The following is a 16,511-nucleotide window of genomic DNA, read 5'->3' on the forward strand; positions in this document are numbered from 1 at the left end:
CAACAGTGATATAACAAGCTAATACGTGCTGCTCGATAGTGATATAACAAGCTAATAAGTGCTGCTCGATAGTGATATAACAAGCTAATAAGTGCTGCTCAACAGTGATATAACAAGCTAATAAGTGCTGCTCGATAGTGACTGACACTGTCTACTCCCAGAAAGTAATTTTAGTAGTTCATTCCCCCAAACTTTATGTATTCTTTATGAAATCCATGAAATATAGAAACGGTCACTTGAAAGATTGTATAAATATTTAATCACCTATCACGTGACACAATACCGTATGGTAGCACAACACTATGGAATAAAGTTTCTCGTCTAGATTGCTTTATACAGTACCAGATTATTAGTTACTGTGATAACATTGTTTTCTACAGCTACTAGGCGATAGCATTGTTTTCTACAGTTCCTTGGCGATAGCATTGTTTTCTACAGTTCCTAGGCGATAGCATTGTTTTCTACAGTTCCTAGGCGATAATAATGTTTTCTACAGTTACTAGGCGATAGCATTGTTTTCTACAGTTCCTAGGCGATAATAATGTTTTCTACAGTTACTAGGTTATTGAGTATTGGTTCTTATACACCAAAATTTAAAGCTTTACTAATAAAAAAAGACATTTTGATAGTAGCGTATCACCCTGCATTGACGTTACACGTGATATACTGCAGGTAAATATCAAATACTTTGTAAGGGGGATTTTGAGCAAGCTGTAGTAAGCTGTAGCAAGCTGCATAGATTCATTACATCTTAGCAAGGACAACTTTTTTTCCCCAGTTGAAGCCAAGTAGATAGAACTCCTCCTCCAACCCTAGTTACGATATTCTAAATCCATAACCCTTCTACTGTTAACCTCTCAGCTTCAGGCGATTTTTTTAATTTTCGTCTTTTTTGCAACTTTTTGCAGCCTTTTAACTTTATATATGTAGGTATGGATCTCTTTGGTATGGTTGCAATGTAATTGCAGAAAGAGCTACCAGCCGTTTCAGATTCCCGTAACATCAAAAAACGAAAACCCGAAAAACCTAGAGATATCAAAACCTCAACCTTGGGTTTTTCTTTCTACATAGTGAGGGCTACTAGCTGTATTAGGGAATAAGAGCTGATCGAGTTGGCTGCTAGGTAAAATAACATCATTTGACGAGAACTTCTTCGTTCTTTCAAAGAGAGAGAGAGAGAGAGAGAGAGAGAGAGAAGATAAATATTTTTACTTATAAAATAAAGAAAATAAGTTTGGTTGAACCAATTGCGGCTGAAGAAGTTTTCCTTCCATTGTTTTTTTTTTTTGTTAATATAAAGGCTGCTGCTTAAGGCAAGATCTTCCATTGCAAATGAAATATAATATACTCATAATATAGCCATAAAAAAAAGGAGTAGAAGTAAAGAGAAGCTAGGCAGTTCCTTTTTTTTTTGTTTTTGTTTTTGTTCTTTTTTTTTTTTGAATGGGTAAGGATATTCTAATGGATGCTGAGAAAGCAATCCAGAAATACGATTTAAATGTGTCAACCTTTGATGTTGTCAAGGTTAACGATTTTAGAAACTATAAGGGATCCACTTTGTGGTGGTATTTTTATATGTGGATCCTTGTAATTTTATCATTAGCCTTACTTGCAGTTGATATCTATTCATGTTTGAACATTTTGGTATTTGACAAATGGGGCACTCAGGATTACAAACCCTATGCCTATTCTATTGCCAAATGGATCTTTACCGGGTGCATTATATTCCAATTTGTTTTGCTCCTATACCATTGGATCTGGGCAATCCACATATATCGCACCAAGAATATTGCATTGGTTTACTTGAATTCTATTTGCAAAAGAATATACTCAATAAAGTCCTATAATCATTTTTGTTTATTGAACAGCATCGAAGAAGGGAAATTCTTTGATATTTGTTGCTTTTTGACTTACTATGAGTTGAATAACGCACCTCAGATTTTGATTGCTGATGCTCCGAGACAAGTGATCAATATCCTAACATTGAAATATTACGCAACCGGAGGTGACTTGAATGCAGACGTGCTAAACAATATCAAAACTATTGCAAGGACGAATTTAAACCTTTCAGTTATCTTGAGTTTCATGTGCTTATCTGTGTTCATTTTCGCCATATTCTTTTTCAGATTTTCATTTGGCATATTGATGTATGTTCCCTTGAAATGTTCGTTGAGAAATGAAAAACATAAAACTTTTAAAACTTATTGCAGTTACTTGGTAAATAAATCCGTTTCTCGTGCTGTTAGGTTACATCATAAGTCCAAGAGGGAATTGCTTGACCAGGGTATTTTGTCGAGAGAGCGCATTGCCCAGTTACCTGAATTGGATCAACATCCTCCAAACTATAAGGACTATACAAGGGTTTACTATACAAGGACTGAATCCGAGGAAAGCATACCAATGCGTAGCCTCAACCCCAGAAACATCTCAAATACAACTATTGATTTAATACCAAAGAGAACTGAAAGCGCACCGTTTTTACAGAATCAGCCTTCCTTTGATCACTTTCAACAATCTCAACAAATGTACTCTACATTGAATAACGATAGAGCTCCAATAATGAATAAAAGATTGAGTAGCTTAAATGAAAGGAGCAGGCAAAACATTTATGGTAAAACCAACTTTGCAGCCGCAAGTATGAGTTCATTGACCATGAATCAGTCTAATAACGACGACTCTTCAAACACCTGGCAAAATATGCCATCTACAACAAACTTGATAAATAATGAAAATGGGGACATTTACGGATTTCCAAAGAAACCAAAGCGATCGTACACTTCTCAAAGTAATTGGGAGGTTGATACATATAATACCGACTTTCCGGCAACAAATGCTACACAAGAGGATCTACTGCTTTCCTCAACTCATAGCCATATTGACAATCCAACGACTAATGAAAATCCATTCAGAAACATAAGTCAACACGAGAATTCCTTTACTCCAGAATCATTACAAAAAGCGTCTACTGAACAATTCCATATTGCTAATTCCAAGATCTATCCTATACAGAGGTCATTTACTGATACAGCTGATGTAGTAACCATTCAAGATACCAATATTCATAATCTGATACCTCTTTTTGAAGATGAATCATTTGAAAAGCCTTTAAATTTAGAGGGCCACCAAACAGATAATCCGCCAAGATCCGCTGCTACGGACAATTTCGATACAATATTAGACGCCTACAAAGATGATGATGAGGGAGAGATGGAAAACAATTCTTTAATTTCATATCCTACACAGGGACAGGGACAGGGACAGGGACAGGGAGTCAATGATATCATACTTCACAGCGACAGCGATAGTGATGACAACATAAATAGCGCGACAACACCATATCCCGTTCGAGGGGTTTCCAAGTATTTCAAGACTAAAGAATAAAGCACATCTCTCATCCGTCATCCCTCTTAAAATATTCATTCATTTTAGATAAGAAAACAAAAATGCCCATTTATAGATAATATTATAATATATACAAGACTCTTTTTTTTTTTTTGGCACCTAATTTGCTCGGTCCCTTCCTCTACTTTCTCTTTTGGCACATCATTTCTTCTCATTGTACTCCTTTTGTAATTTTTGCAAGTCCTCGTCACTTATAGGTGGAATAGGAATATCGCCAAAATCATCCTCGGTCATCTTATAAAAAGTGTACCAATAAGCACCAAGAGGAATTGAACCAACAACAAATAGCCCTATCACGTTTCTCCAAAAAAATGGCTGACGTACTCGATATAGCGCTGGTGTAATCTGATGTGTTTTTGGATCTCTATAGCGATCGTGTGCTTTTCTAAAAACAGGTTAGTAACTATCTTGACCTCCCCAAAACCACGTCCCATTCACCCTAGTGACAACGCGGTGAGTTTATGACTAGTAACATACGGTGGTATTGCCATTTTACTCCTATTTTTAAACAATACTTACTTGATAAAGAAGACCTTGTTTTACCATGTTGGGTTTTTTCTCGTTGAGTGAAACGACTTTTGTAAGGAGCTGTATTTGGTAGCGTTATCACGTGATAAAGACTATCGAGTAGTCTATAGAGAGTAGATGGAGAGTGTAGAGTAGATGGAGAGTGTAGATGTAAAGAGTAGTCTATAGAGAGTAGAGGAGAGTAATCTATAGAGGGTAGATGGTGAGTGTAGTAGAGGGTAGATGGTGAGTAATCTATAGAGGGTAGATAGAGAGTGGAGAGTAGATGGAGAGTAGATGGAGAGTAGATATAGACAATTGAGCAAAGTAAGTGGAACATTTGATCCTCCTAAAAGACCAGTGAATAGAGGTATTGTGATCAAGTTTTCTGACAAAGAAACTCAGAAGAAGGCGGTTGCCGAGTTGGAGGCAGAAAAATGATTATTGATTATGCTGTTAACTCAAAAGTCTCTCAAAAGGATGGGAGAAATGAAGGAGGAGATGACAAAGGAGAAGAAGAAGAGGGTCAAGAAGGAGGTGAAGGTGAAGAGAAGGTTGAGCAAAATGGCAAAGAGTCCACTACTAACTAGTTGAATAAGAAAAGAACAAAATTGTAACAAAATAGTGGTTATAACGTTCTCCCACTGTAGACCGCTCTCTTTCTCTATAGGCCGCTCTCTACACTCTATCGACTGCTCTCTTTCTCTATAGGCCGCTCTCTACACTCTATAGACTAGACTCGTTTCACTCGTCTAGTCTAGGAGATTATCGTTTTTTATTTTTGCCAATTTTGACAGATTGGGAGGTTCTTAATTGAATATCTTTTTCTGTGCTTTGCCAACACAAATATATAAATGTTAAAGAATAGATGGAAATGGATTTTTAGAGAGACTAGAGACTAGACGAGTGAAACGAGTCTAGTCGATAGAGTGTAGAAAGCGGCCTATAGAGAAAGAGAGCGGTCTATAGAGAAAGAGAGCGGCCTATAGAGAAAGAGAGAGGTCTATAGAGAAAGAGAGCGGCCTATAGAGAAAGAGAGAGGTCTATAGAGAAAGAGAGCAGTCGATAGAGTGTGTAGATATGGAGTATTTCGATTTGCTCAATAGTGTAGAGGTAGATGTTGTAATATTTAGAGTACTATAAAATTTGAGTCAAATTGATGCAAAAAAGAGACTAAATGAGCGAATCGAGTCCAGTTGATAGAAAACAGTAGATAGAGATTATAAAGACAAGAAAGATAGTCTATAAAGACAAGAGAGATAGTCTATAGAGAGAAGAGAGATAGTCTATAAAGACAAGAGAGATAGTCTATAAAGAGGATGAGGTTTATGCAAAGTAAATGTATTATGTTTAGATCTTCTCTTGAGCTACTAGTAATGGTTTAGTCTCCATAGAGTGACTTTCCCTGCTTCGTTTCCAACTGCCAAAATTTCGTTATTTGGCGAAAAAGTAACACTAGTAACTTTACCTAAAGGAGTACCACTAGTAGGCCAGTTGCTGTATACAGACCCTGTGGGAAGATGTACCAATTTAAAAGCGTCTCTTTTAGCTCTTGAGGCAATTGCAAGTAGTTGGCCGTCGGTATTAAATACTAGCGACGAAATAGATGTGACTAAATTCCCAATGGTCTTGAATGGTTTAGGTTGTGCATCACCAGTAAATTCATTTCGATCATATAGATTAACAATACCGTTATTAGACCCAATAGCTAGCCACCTGCTATTCTTTCTGCCTCCCATTTTCACCTTGGTGATTCCTACTCCTCCTTCGTCTTGCCATTTGCGTATAATTTTGCTTTCCGATTTCGAGGTTAATGTGCCACTTAGTGCAAACTCCCAAACATCACCTCCCGTGTTGACCACAACAACAAACGTTTCGTCTTGTGAAAAATCAAAATCAACTACTGTGCCTTCGATTTTGAACCCTTTTATCCATTGTCCTGTAACACCATTGATTAAATTGAACCACCCAGAATTACCAATCATTCCAATATATTGCCCCAGTGAGCTTATACGGAAGCTTTCAAATGATTTCTGTACTTGTTCATGGCCATACATACGACTTATTTTTTCAACTTCTCCCGTGGTTAAATTGATCTTGTTCATGTATTTTCTTCGTCCTGCTGCATAAACTACATTTTTATCTGCCTGGGGCAAGAACTGGCATGCCATAATGGGACAATTCTTTAGATAGTATGATGTGATAAAATTGTTTGTCTTACCATCGATTTGGTATAACCGTACAGTTTTATCAAAGCCTGCAGTAAGTATTATGGAATGAGTAGGATGGAATGATAACGCTTGTATTGCTGCTTTGGAGACTCTTTTGTAATTGGCGTCTTTTAACCGCGTAATGGAGATTTTTGTGGGCGAAATCAATTTCAATTGCTTCAGTATAAGGAATTGGTGTGTATTTGCAAGAATCTTTGAAAGGGATACTGATGTGGTTGTCGTTTCCGATTCATTTCTGTTATCGTCTATTACCATATCATCATCATCATCATCATCATCTGAACTGTCTCCTCCTTCCATCTTGTTCTTTTCTTGATCAAATTTGTCGGCCCATTCTGGACGCGGGTATATTTTCTCAAATTGAGAACGTAGTCTTATTATATATGATCTTCCCGATATGTTGGTATCCTCTGGATTCTTTCTTAATTTTTTAAGTCTATCAGATGCAATTAATGAGACATTCAATTTCTCGTCATCGCTATCCTCCCATGCATTCTCTTCAAATCCTTCTTCATCTTCCTCGTCCTCGTCCTCGTCGTCGTCGTCCTCCTCCTCTTCATCTATATCCATCCCGTTCTCATCATTCCCTTCTACTCCATCGTCAATGTAAAACAAGTCTTCATCTTGCACATTGTCCAAATCCTCACTTTCACTCCCATTTGGATCTAGTTCTTCTACAACTTCTTCTTCTTCATCATCTTCAAAATCATATATCTTGTCTATTTTTCTCAAATTTTCATGAAACCCTTCTATATCACCAAACACCAATTTTTCTAACATGAGTTCCTCCTCATCTTTCGGAGGTATCTCCACCATCTCCCCATCTCTATTCTTGGGCATTTTCTTGATCTTTTCTCAGTTACAATTGAACGGTTTAATATTGAAAAAAAAATTGAAAAATTATGAGATGAGATGAGATGAGATGAGATAAAAAAAAAATAAGGATCGCTACCACAATGTACCACCAAGAGACTTTAGAAACCATTGCCCTTATCTTTGTCTTCTTTCCCCAGACTAGTGTTACTCTACATAAGAATCCTACAGGTTCTCTACTTTATAGCGGGGATAAGAACGTACCTGATATTTATTTATCACCTTTCATCCTACTAATAAACAATACAAAATACTTTTTAAACTCTTTTGAATCCATATTGATCAAGCTTGTGCAAAACTCATTCATCATATCATGACCTAATCCCATATTTGTCAAATAAGTCGATAAGTACTTTACAAAACTGTCACCCCTTTTCTGCTGATAAGTCTTGAGCAACATTGCTATATCCTGAGCTATTAATCTATATTGGGCATCACTCAAATCAAATTCTTGCTTTTGAAAAGGAAGCTCAAATGATAAATTGACAACTTTTTCCATCAAAAACTCGTCAATGCCTTCAACTGCAGGTAATGCTTGGCCATAGCTATCTTCTTTGTCTGTAATCTTGCCGCCTTCTCCAAAGACATTCACCAAGTTTATCAACTGGACAATGGACAATTTCGATACTGCAGTGTCGGACAAGTCATAGGCATACTCAAACAATTTCGAAACAACTACCGGGAACTCGTTCTTGTTGCTTTCTGTAATTAGCAAGCTGGCCAAGTGGTTTATTATAAGGGCATTGACAAAGTTGAGTACCGCTTTTTTCAAAAAATTCTTGTCCCTTAAAATGTCTGGTCTCAACTCATCGGCTTCAGAAGTTGACTGGTCTAAAGTATCAAAAACTTTGGTGAACAATGGGGATAGGAAATTGTTAAGTAATTGATAGATATTTTCGTTTGCTCTATAACTGTGTGCAATTTGACCAAGGAAGCTCATAAAATCGCTAATCTCTCTAATTTTCAAATTAGGAGCAGACCAAATAATCGTTATTAATTTGGTTAAATGAGCACTTATATTGGATGTGCTTAAAATGGGTATAAATCTGGCAAATGCAAACCGCGACGCATCTCTAATGCTCTCGGATTTGGGAAAGTTCTCCAATGTGATCAAAACAACTTGAGCTGCGTTATCCACTTTTTCAACAATTTCTAAAGAAAATTTCAAATTTGTTTCGTAATCGTAGCCTCTAACAATTGTTCCAAGTGCCATAAGAGAATGATGGGCTTGCAATACAATAATTGGCTCTTTGTCAGCAATGGAAATACATTTTTCCAAATCGTTGAAGATGGGCTGGAAAATGGCTCCCATTAGTTTAACTTTTAATGAGGATAATTCGTTGGGAATTAACGAGATGAGCAAACCCATGGTTTCAAAAAGGTACTGCTGATTATTGAAATTGCCATTTTCCACTATATCGTCATCCTCATCACGCGTTGGCAATTCAGCCTTTATTATCAACAAAGGTTGCAATTTGACTATGATCTGTTCGATCAAGCTTTCGCTATCCATTTTGGGCTTTGTCAATTTCATAAATCTGAAAAACAAGTACCAGCTTCTAAGCCTAACTTTTTCATTATTATTAAACAAACCTAATGGGCTCGTGAAAATCTCCAAAATTCGAAGTACCAAATCTTTTCTATTCTCATGCGAGTTTAAAAAACTATAGTGTTTAACAACAAGCTCAAAAAAACTGGATTGAATATGGGGATGATTGACTTCCAACAAAAAAGAAGATTCTATCAACTTTATCAAAAACTCCTGAAGTATTGAGTAGAGTTTGCTTTCGTTTATTTTGTTCTTGGGTACATTTAAGTAATTCAGCTTTAAGCTCTCTGAAAAATTGTTCAACTCAAATAACCCCAATTCCAAAGTTCTCCATGATTTGTCCCCCAGAAAGAGTGACTCGTTAATAACCACAGGAATGGTTTCTATATACAAATCCGGTGCTAATATGGCTATATTGTCTTGGAAAAGTTTCAATCTTGCTCTAAACTCGGTGAATTGTTGTTCAGTCTCCTCATCGGAATCAATTTTGCCGTCGTCGTCGTCACCACCACCACCACCATCTTCATCATCGCTATATTTCATCTTGATAATGAGCTTGTTTAAAAGACTAGATAGAAGCTCCATTGAGTATAATTGGGAATACTTTTTGCAAGCTGCTAGAAATTGTTGAATAAAAGAAAACACAACTTGGCTCACATCATCATACTCATGACCCAAAAAAGTAAGAATGATTGGCCATAGTATGCGTAGGTGTCCAGTCACCTCATTAATAGTGTTTGGATCGTTTCCCAAAACAATTATTAACTCCTCTCCCATTTGATTTGCCAATTTTGCAACGTGTTCAACAAACTCAATATCTTGAGACAAATCAATAATGGTTATGAGATCCGGCAAGTTGAGAAGAGTAATGAGCTCCAACTTATTGGAAGGAGGCATCTTTTTGGATAATATACGGATTAAGGTTTCGCAAGTTGAATTGCGCTCTCCCTCTCGTTGGAAATAACTTGCAATGATGCTAATAGTACGTGGAGAAACAAACAAGCTTATTTCCATCCAGTCAACGTACTGGGCTATGATATTTAACGTATTATTTAGAATCTCACTGGTATTATTGGTATCTGAAAGTATTTTGAACCAACTCGATACTAAACTAGTCATATCTTTATCCCTAATGGCATCTCGAAGCAAATTGTTTCTTTCCGAGATAGACGGGGAACGTCTAATATACTTGTCACCAATCTCTAAATGAATACTAATTAAAATCCTAGTATAATAATCTACCGCTAGCTGGCTATTGGACTCGATAGAGGCGAGTAAATCTACTAGAAAGTTTGGACAAGTGGTTAAATAAACACGAGTAAAAATTTTGGCAAACACTTGAGCCAATTTGTTTTTCAAATATGGCGGATCCTTGACTTGGTGGAGGATGTATGCGGATAGTAACTTAAACATCGTTAGCGATAGCTGATGGCATTCTTCCTGGTTCAACTCGTCTGTATTCTCTTCAATAACACCGAATAAATAGAATTTCAACTCGGGCGCAAGACTGTTGACGGATGCTGTGTTTGCCGCTGCCGCTGCCGATGTCGACGCTGACACTGACGCTGACACTGATGCTGGTGTCGCCGACGATATTGGCGATGTAATTGGTGCTGACGCGGCTAAAAGAGTCAATGCTGTGTCATAGCCATTTTTCGAGCTCTTGACCTCATTGAGAAACTCACACGCTTGCAACTGTAGCTTCTGGTCAGCCGACTCGTCCAATGCTATATGTATAGCATTTACTATTTGATCTTCCATAAAACAAAACCGACAAGAACCAACTAGTTTAACGTTTGAAAACCTCTTCTTCTCTGTATTTTTTTCAAAGGAAAAAATATCTCTTCTTTATATCTTTCAACCTGCTGTTTTCCACCCTTCTCTTGTTCCTTCTTCTTCAAAGGAATATCCAAAATGCCGGCTTTATGAAAAACTGTTGGAAAACTGGAACAATGAAAAACAGAAAATTAAAAAAAAAAAAAAAAAGAAAAGAAAAGAAAAAAGGGGAGCAAGAAAACGAAGAAAAAAAAAAAGGGTAAAGAGACAAAGCTTCTTTAAAGCGGGGTTCTCTTGATGACAAACTCTCTGAATGTAACGTTGGAGTTTGTTTGAAAAGATTAAGAGTTCCTCTTTACCTATCACTTGAAAGAAAAGCTGTTTAAAAAAAAAAATGAAAAAAAAAAAAAAAAATTTTGAAAAATCTTTTTGGTTTGATGCACACGACAATTGGAAATGTAAGAAGAGACAATGGTGATGATTAAGGAACCTATAACCATAATCTAGGACCTATAACCATAATCTAGGACCTATAGCTATAATCTAGGACCTATAGCTATAATCTAGGACCTATAACTATAATCTAGGACCTATAACTATAATCTAGGACCTATAACTATAATCTAGGACCTATAACTATAATCTAGGACCTATAACTATAATCTAGGACCTATAGCTATAATATAGGACCTATAGCTCTAATATAGGACCTATAGCTATAATCTAGGACCTATAACCATAATCTAGGACCTATAACCGAATTCTGGGATGGGGCCGAAATGGTCAGGGATGGGAGTTATTCTAGGACTGAAATGGTCAGGGATAGCAGTTATATCTATTCTAGGACTGCGTATTTCTTCAAATTGTCTAGAATAGCAGTTATATCTATTCTAGGACTGCGTATTTCTTCAAATGGTCAGGGATAGCATTGTACAAGTCCTTTTGTTGTAACCAAGATTTTGAGAAAATTCTATCGCTGTATTTATGAGCCGAATCTGCCAAAATCGTTACTACATTGGATTTTTCAGGCAAGTTTTTCGCTACTTCGACAGCAGCAACAACATTCAAGGCGCCTGTTCCTCCCAAGTATAAGCCTTCTTCGTCTAATAATCTATAGACCATTGTTATCGAGTCCTCGTCTGGGATTTTCAAAGCGTCGTCAATCAATTCGATATCAGGCTTTAAGTTATCAGTGACTCTTCCTTGCCCAATCCCTTCAGTGAACGAGGTGCCTCCTCTTTCCATTTCCTTGCCGTTTGATTTGATGTACGAGTAGAGCACCGACCCCGGTGGATCTGCAAGTACCGCTTTTACTTTCCCATTACTGATTGTCTTCAAGTATCGTGTAATGCCTGCAAACGTACCGCCAGTACCAGTGGAGCAAGTGAATGCATCAACTTTCCCGTTTAATTGAGCCCATATTTCAGGACCCGTCGTCTCTATATGTGCTTGTCTATTTGCCGTGTTATCGAATTGATTTGTCCAAACGGCATTTTCTAATCGTTCAGCATGTCTTTTAGCTTGGTGATTGTAGTTTTGCGGATCGGTGAATGCCACGGCAGGAACAGGGTAAACCTCGGCACCTAGTAATTTAAGCGTTTCTATCTTGCTTTTAGACTGGGTATTGGGCATGTATATTACACACTTGTAACCTCTGGCTCGGCAAACATGGGCTAATCCAATGCCGGTATTGCCTGCTGTACCTTCAACTACAGTGCCTCCAGGTCTAATCAACCCTTTCTCCTCAGCGTCTTTGATCACATATAATGCAGCTCGGTCCTTAATGGAACCGCCCGGATTCATAAACTCGGCTTTGGCATAGATATTTCTACCTACAGATTCAGAGATTCGAGGCAATCTTAGTAACGGCGTGTTTCCAATTGCACCTGGAAACCCGGTTTCACTAACCAACGGGATAAAAGGTAACTTCACCTCACTGTTCAATGATATGGAGATGCTTCTCTTTGAGATCCTCGAGAACATCTTGAAGCTAAACTTTGGTGGTGGTGGTGCCCAGTTGGTTGAAAGTGAAAAATTCAATTAAAGCAAAAGACGGAATTGTTTTTTTTTTTGACAAGGTCAAGTTTGATTATGTAATCATTATCAATTTCACGTGACGTAATATATGGGAAAATTTTGTCAAGGACTTCCGGTTGAAGCAGAAAAAAAAAATCTTAAAAATAAGGGGTTTTTCCTGAAAGTTGTAGAGGACTTCCGGTTAAGGAAGAAAAAAAAAAAACGAATCAGGTTCTTCCTGATTTGGGAGGTGTGCGATTATGCAATTAAACTCAAGTAAAAGACCTCTTATATTCAAAATATTGCCTCTCTTAAATGCCCCTAAGTCAAAATCTTGGTAATTTTTTTTCTCTGTCCATATTGATGGTTTGGTACATTTAGATATATCTATATCATGGTTAACCCTTTGATGCTATGTATATGCACCAATGAAAACCAAGGCAATTCTGGTCATCTAAAATGGGATGATTTTTCAAGTATGGAAAACTTTAGGTAAATAAATTGCAGTGCGTGACATACTTTCCAATGAGCTATGTTCTCGAGCCTCAAGATGCCTCAGTTATGAAACTAAAGGGGACAAAAAAAAAACAAACTTTTTCAAAAGCTTGAATGATTGTGTATTACCTTGCTTTGAAATATCACAAAAGTGTATACACCTATGGACTACTGGACAACCGAGGAATATTTCTAATTGGAACAACTAAAGAAAAACGAATAAGATGTTGTTTCGGCGTAAAAGTATTTCCGCCAATAAAACATATTAAAAAAGCTATTGTTTTCCGATATACGAAATACAATGCCCCAACCCCTCAAACAGAGATAACTCAAATGCACAAAGTTCTGGCTCTTTTCTATTGTACAACAATGTCAAAGCAATATCACAAAGACTAAAATACCCTATCAAAGCCTCGCATTTTTCAAGTTTCTTTTCACTTTTTTTTTTTGGTCCTAACGGCTTTTCAAGACAATACGAACTTGCAAAAAAAAAAAAAAAAAAAAAATTGAATAGTATCATTTTCTAGAGAGTGTCATAAAAGTAGAAAGAGCATATCTTTTTCAATAGAATGCCACCACCATAAACATTACCAAAAATCAACCCGCAGTAGAAAAGAAAGGAGACTCTTAGTTTTCATTATCTTCGTATAGGCTATTTTTTTTTCTTCTACTACTAGTTGCAGCAAATTGGCAAAAGTAGCTAGCACCCATTTCTATACCTTAAGAAAAGGAAATAAAAAGGCATTGATAGTCATTTCGAGAATACGCATTTCAAAAGAAAAAGAGTGGGCTTGTAGTAATGCTTCGTGCTTGCGTGTTTATCCTTTGAACCAACTCAAAGATTACGTGTTTCTCCGTTGAACTAGCTCAAAGATTACGTGTTTCTCCGTCGAACTTGCTCTAAAATCATGTGTCTTTTCTATCAATGTTTTATCAAGCTTTATGTATTTAACATCTGAAGCAGCTCTGGACTTTATATTGAATATTTTTGAACACAATCTGTAGCGATCAATGGAAAAAAGTGGCATAATGGAATGGACTAAAATCATCATCCTGTCAGGGTTCTCTCTATTCTCCACCACCCAGAATACTTTGAAAGCCAGAAGATCTGTCAGCTCAAAATGGCACAAAACATTTTTTTTTCTTACTTTTTTTCTTTGGTAATCTATACAATGTACTGTTAAATAGCTATATTGTAGTGAAAAACTAGGATAGTAATCAATATCTTATATCATTACAAATAAATTAAGAGAATCTACCAAACATCTGAATGTTCACAACGAAATGAGAAAAAAAGAACTATGGCTCTTTTGATTTTTTTGGGAAAGGGAATTTTGGTAGGTGTAAGTCTCAGAGTGGTTAAATGAGTGGCTGCAAAAAAAAAAAAAGAAAATTGCAAGCACAATTCAAGCTGACCTCATAATTTAGTTGGCAAGTTTTGGTGAAGTTGATCAGGTGAACAATTAGCAGAGCTGGTTAAGAAAACAACTTTTGTTTTATTATTAGAATATATATTGTATCATTCAAGGTGGCTATTATCTGAAAGCCACAGCAAAGCTGGCCAAAAACTAAGTCCTTTTTTTCTTTTTTAAGGTTTGGATTTTCACATAACCAAAGTGTCAATTGTTAACAATTGCCATATTTGGAACGAAGTATCCCTGAAAGACAAGAGACAAAGTCAAAGACAAAGACAAAGACAAAGACAAGGACTAAGATTAAGACTAAGAAAAAATATAAAATTGAAAAAAAAAATAAAAACATTAACCGCGTCGAACGCATGGCGTACCCTTATTTCAGCATAGGTAACAATTAAGCCAGTACTTCACATGCAGATACGCCGCTACAATGATTTCCTTACTACGTTCCCTTAATTTTTTTTTTGATATAAAGTGACATCACAAGATAGAAAGGCAGCGAGAGAGAAAGAGAGAAAAAGGACAGGGTTGGCTGCCTTGGGAATGTAGTATCTTTTACAAGGATGGAGGGAAAGGTGACGGAGATAGTAGTGACTGGACAGAGAAATGTATGTCCCCATCTGCCTCTTTAGGAGTGAGTTGAATTGTTTGTTCATGCTGTGATTTTTTTTTTTGACTTATATTGTTTCAGCAAAGTGTCAAGAGCAACATTGGTTGACTTTTTAATTTTAAATGATCTACAAAGTGTCCAAAGAAGTATTTTTCCTCGTAAAAAGTTACGCAAAAGGTATTTGCGAGACTATTATTAGGGAGGTTGAAGGATAAAAGTTTTCCGGTTTGCATTCTTTTATTTTTTAAAACCTATGGATGTTAATTTCATATCTCTATTTTATCCTCTTTGTTCCTCCTTCGTGTTTTCTACCCCAATTAGTAAGGAAAGCCCATCATAAGATGATTTTTTTAATTTTTTTTTGACAGGATGATCCGGAAATCTTAAAACTTGTTGACAAAAAAAAAAAAAAAGTTGGGCTAAAAAAGGACTTACAAAACAGAAAACTAAAAGTCTCTATACCTTTCTGAAGGCGCAAGCGAGATAAAGCAGAGAAGTTATATGAACTAAAGAACTTCTCTATTAGAACATACGAACAATGTATGTACTATATTGCTAATGTTGACTAATATGCCGTTACTACCACATACCTCTGCGTTACTTCAAAGCAAAGAAGAAAAAGAAGAATAAAAAGAAAAAAAGGTAACTGAGACAAAAGTGGGGATATTGATGTTGCAGTTTGAGTAAGTAGTAAAGGAATGAAGAATTGATGGGGGGGGGGGGGAAGAAAAAAAGTCATTGAGTTATCTACTACCCTGTGTAACTTTATATACTCATACTCTCCAAGCAAGGAGAGCAAAATGAAATATTCAAACACGTCACCTTGTCTCAAAAAATATATATCCCTTGTACTCCTCCCCTCTTCTCTTATTCATAACCAAGGACAGAATATAAAAAGTTGGTATCATGCCATTGTTCAAAGAGTTTATACTGCAAAGTTTAATAAGCTTTGCTTTGTAACATTTCGAAAGAATTGTTCCCTTTTTTGTACTCTTTCCTTTTTTTTGTTTTTTTTATTTAATTTCAAGGAACAAACCAAAGAATAAGGCAAGGAATATGCTCTTTTCTTTTCTTTTTTTTTTTCTTCTTTTCTTCTTTCCTTTGTAAAAACAAGAAAGAACTTCTTGATAATGTCTAGTAATGCAATACTGCGTTAAGTGTAGATTCAGCTTTAAAAAAAAATAAAAAAGTGGAAATGAAAAGTTGAGATCCCTAGTAGTGAAGTTTTTCCGAAAAAAGAGTTTCGCAATGAACCCTTCTTAACGTCATCTGCACATCTTTTTGTCTTTTTAAGTAAGAGTTTCCTTTTTTACCAAAAAAAAATCGGGCAATTTCCACGGAAACCTGTTATCTTTTCCAAAATTTCATATCTAAAATATCGAAATGTCCTAAAACCAAAAAGGGTTTCTTTACGTTGCATCTACATTTTCTACTTACTAGATCACACATATTTTTAGTAAATATTTCAAACCAAATTCAATCCTTCTTTTTTTTTTTAAAACAATCAAGATTCAAAAGATTCCATCATTTCACATCTTCTATTTTTCTCTTTGTAAAGATTAGTTTATTGTTGGAACATTGGCAACAAAAGAAAGTTGAAAGGGGAACATAGGAACAAAAAACCAGAATTGCTTTTC

The 16,511-nt window shown here is 36.2% G+C and overlaps 5 protein-coding genes across 5 annotated transcripts; 1 reads left to right on the top strand and 4 right to left on the bottom strand. All coding sequences in view use genetic code 12, as the record gives it.

Moving 5' to 3' along the window:
- Positions 1–1,461: 1,461 nt before the first annotated feature.
- KCH1 (Kch1p) lies at positions 1,462–3,381 on the top strand (the record flags this gene model as incomplete). Its single annotated transcript, XM_049323226.1, has 1 exon — positions 1,462–3,381. One exon carries the CDS (start codon positions 1,462–1,464, stop codon positions 3,379–3,381), a length of 1,920 nt encoding a protein of 639 aa, XP_049180829.1.
- A 162-nt stretch (positions 3,382–3,543) lies between these two features.
- Positions 3,544–3,893, bottom strand: KGF56_002041 (uncharacterized protein; the record flags this gene model as incomplete). The annotated part of the gene is made up of 2 exons (XM_049323227.1): positions 3,544–3,787; positions 3,880–3,893. 2 exons carry the CDS (start codon positions 3,891–3,893, stop codon positions 3,544–3,546), a joined length of 258 nt encoding a protein of 85 aa, XP_049180830.1.
- A 1,386-nt stretch (positions 3,894–5,279) lies between these two features.
- Positions 5,280–6,980, bottom strand: UTP18 (Utp18p; the record flags this gene model as incomplete). Its single annotated transcript, XM_049323228.1, has 1 exon — positions 5,280–6,980. One exon carries the CDS (start codon positions 6,978–6,980, stop codon positions 5,280–5,282), a length of 1,701 nt encoding a protein of 566 aa, XP_049180831.1.
- A 244-nt stretch (positions 6,981–7,224) lies between these two features.
- KGF56_002043 (Ran GTPase-binding protein) lies at positions 7,225–10,323 on the bottom strand (the record flags this gene model as incomplete). The annotated part of the gene is made up of 1 exon (XM_049323229.1): positions 7,225–10,323. One exon carries the CDS (start codon positions 10,321–10,323, stop codon positions 7,225–7,227), a length of 3,099 nt encoding a protein of 1,032 aa, XP_049180832.1.
- A 900-nt stretch (positions 10,324–11,223) lies between these two features.
- On the bottom strand, positions 11,224–12,321 carry KGF56_002044 (uncharacterized protein; the record flags this gene model as incomplete). The annotated part of the gene is made up of 1 exon (XM_049323231.1): positions 11,224–12,321. One exon carries the CDS (start codon positions 12,319–12,321, stop codon positions 11,224–11,226), a length of 1,098 nt encoding a protein of 365 aa, XP_049180833.1.
- Between the last annotated feature and the right edge of the window lie 4,190 nt (positions 12,322–16,511).

Source organism: Candida oxycetoniae (assembly GCF_023343755.2).
Source record: "Candida oxycetoniae strain CBS 10844 chromosome Unknown scaffold13, whole genome shotgun sequence".
Taxonomy (NCBI): domain Eukaryota; kingdom Fungi; phylum Ascomycota; class Pichiomycetes; order Serinales; family Debaryomycetaceae; genus Lodderomyces; species Lodderomyces oxycetoniae.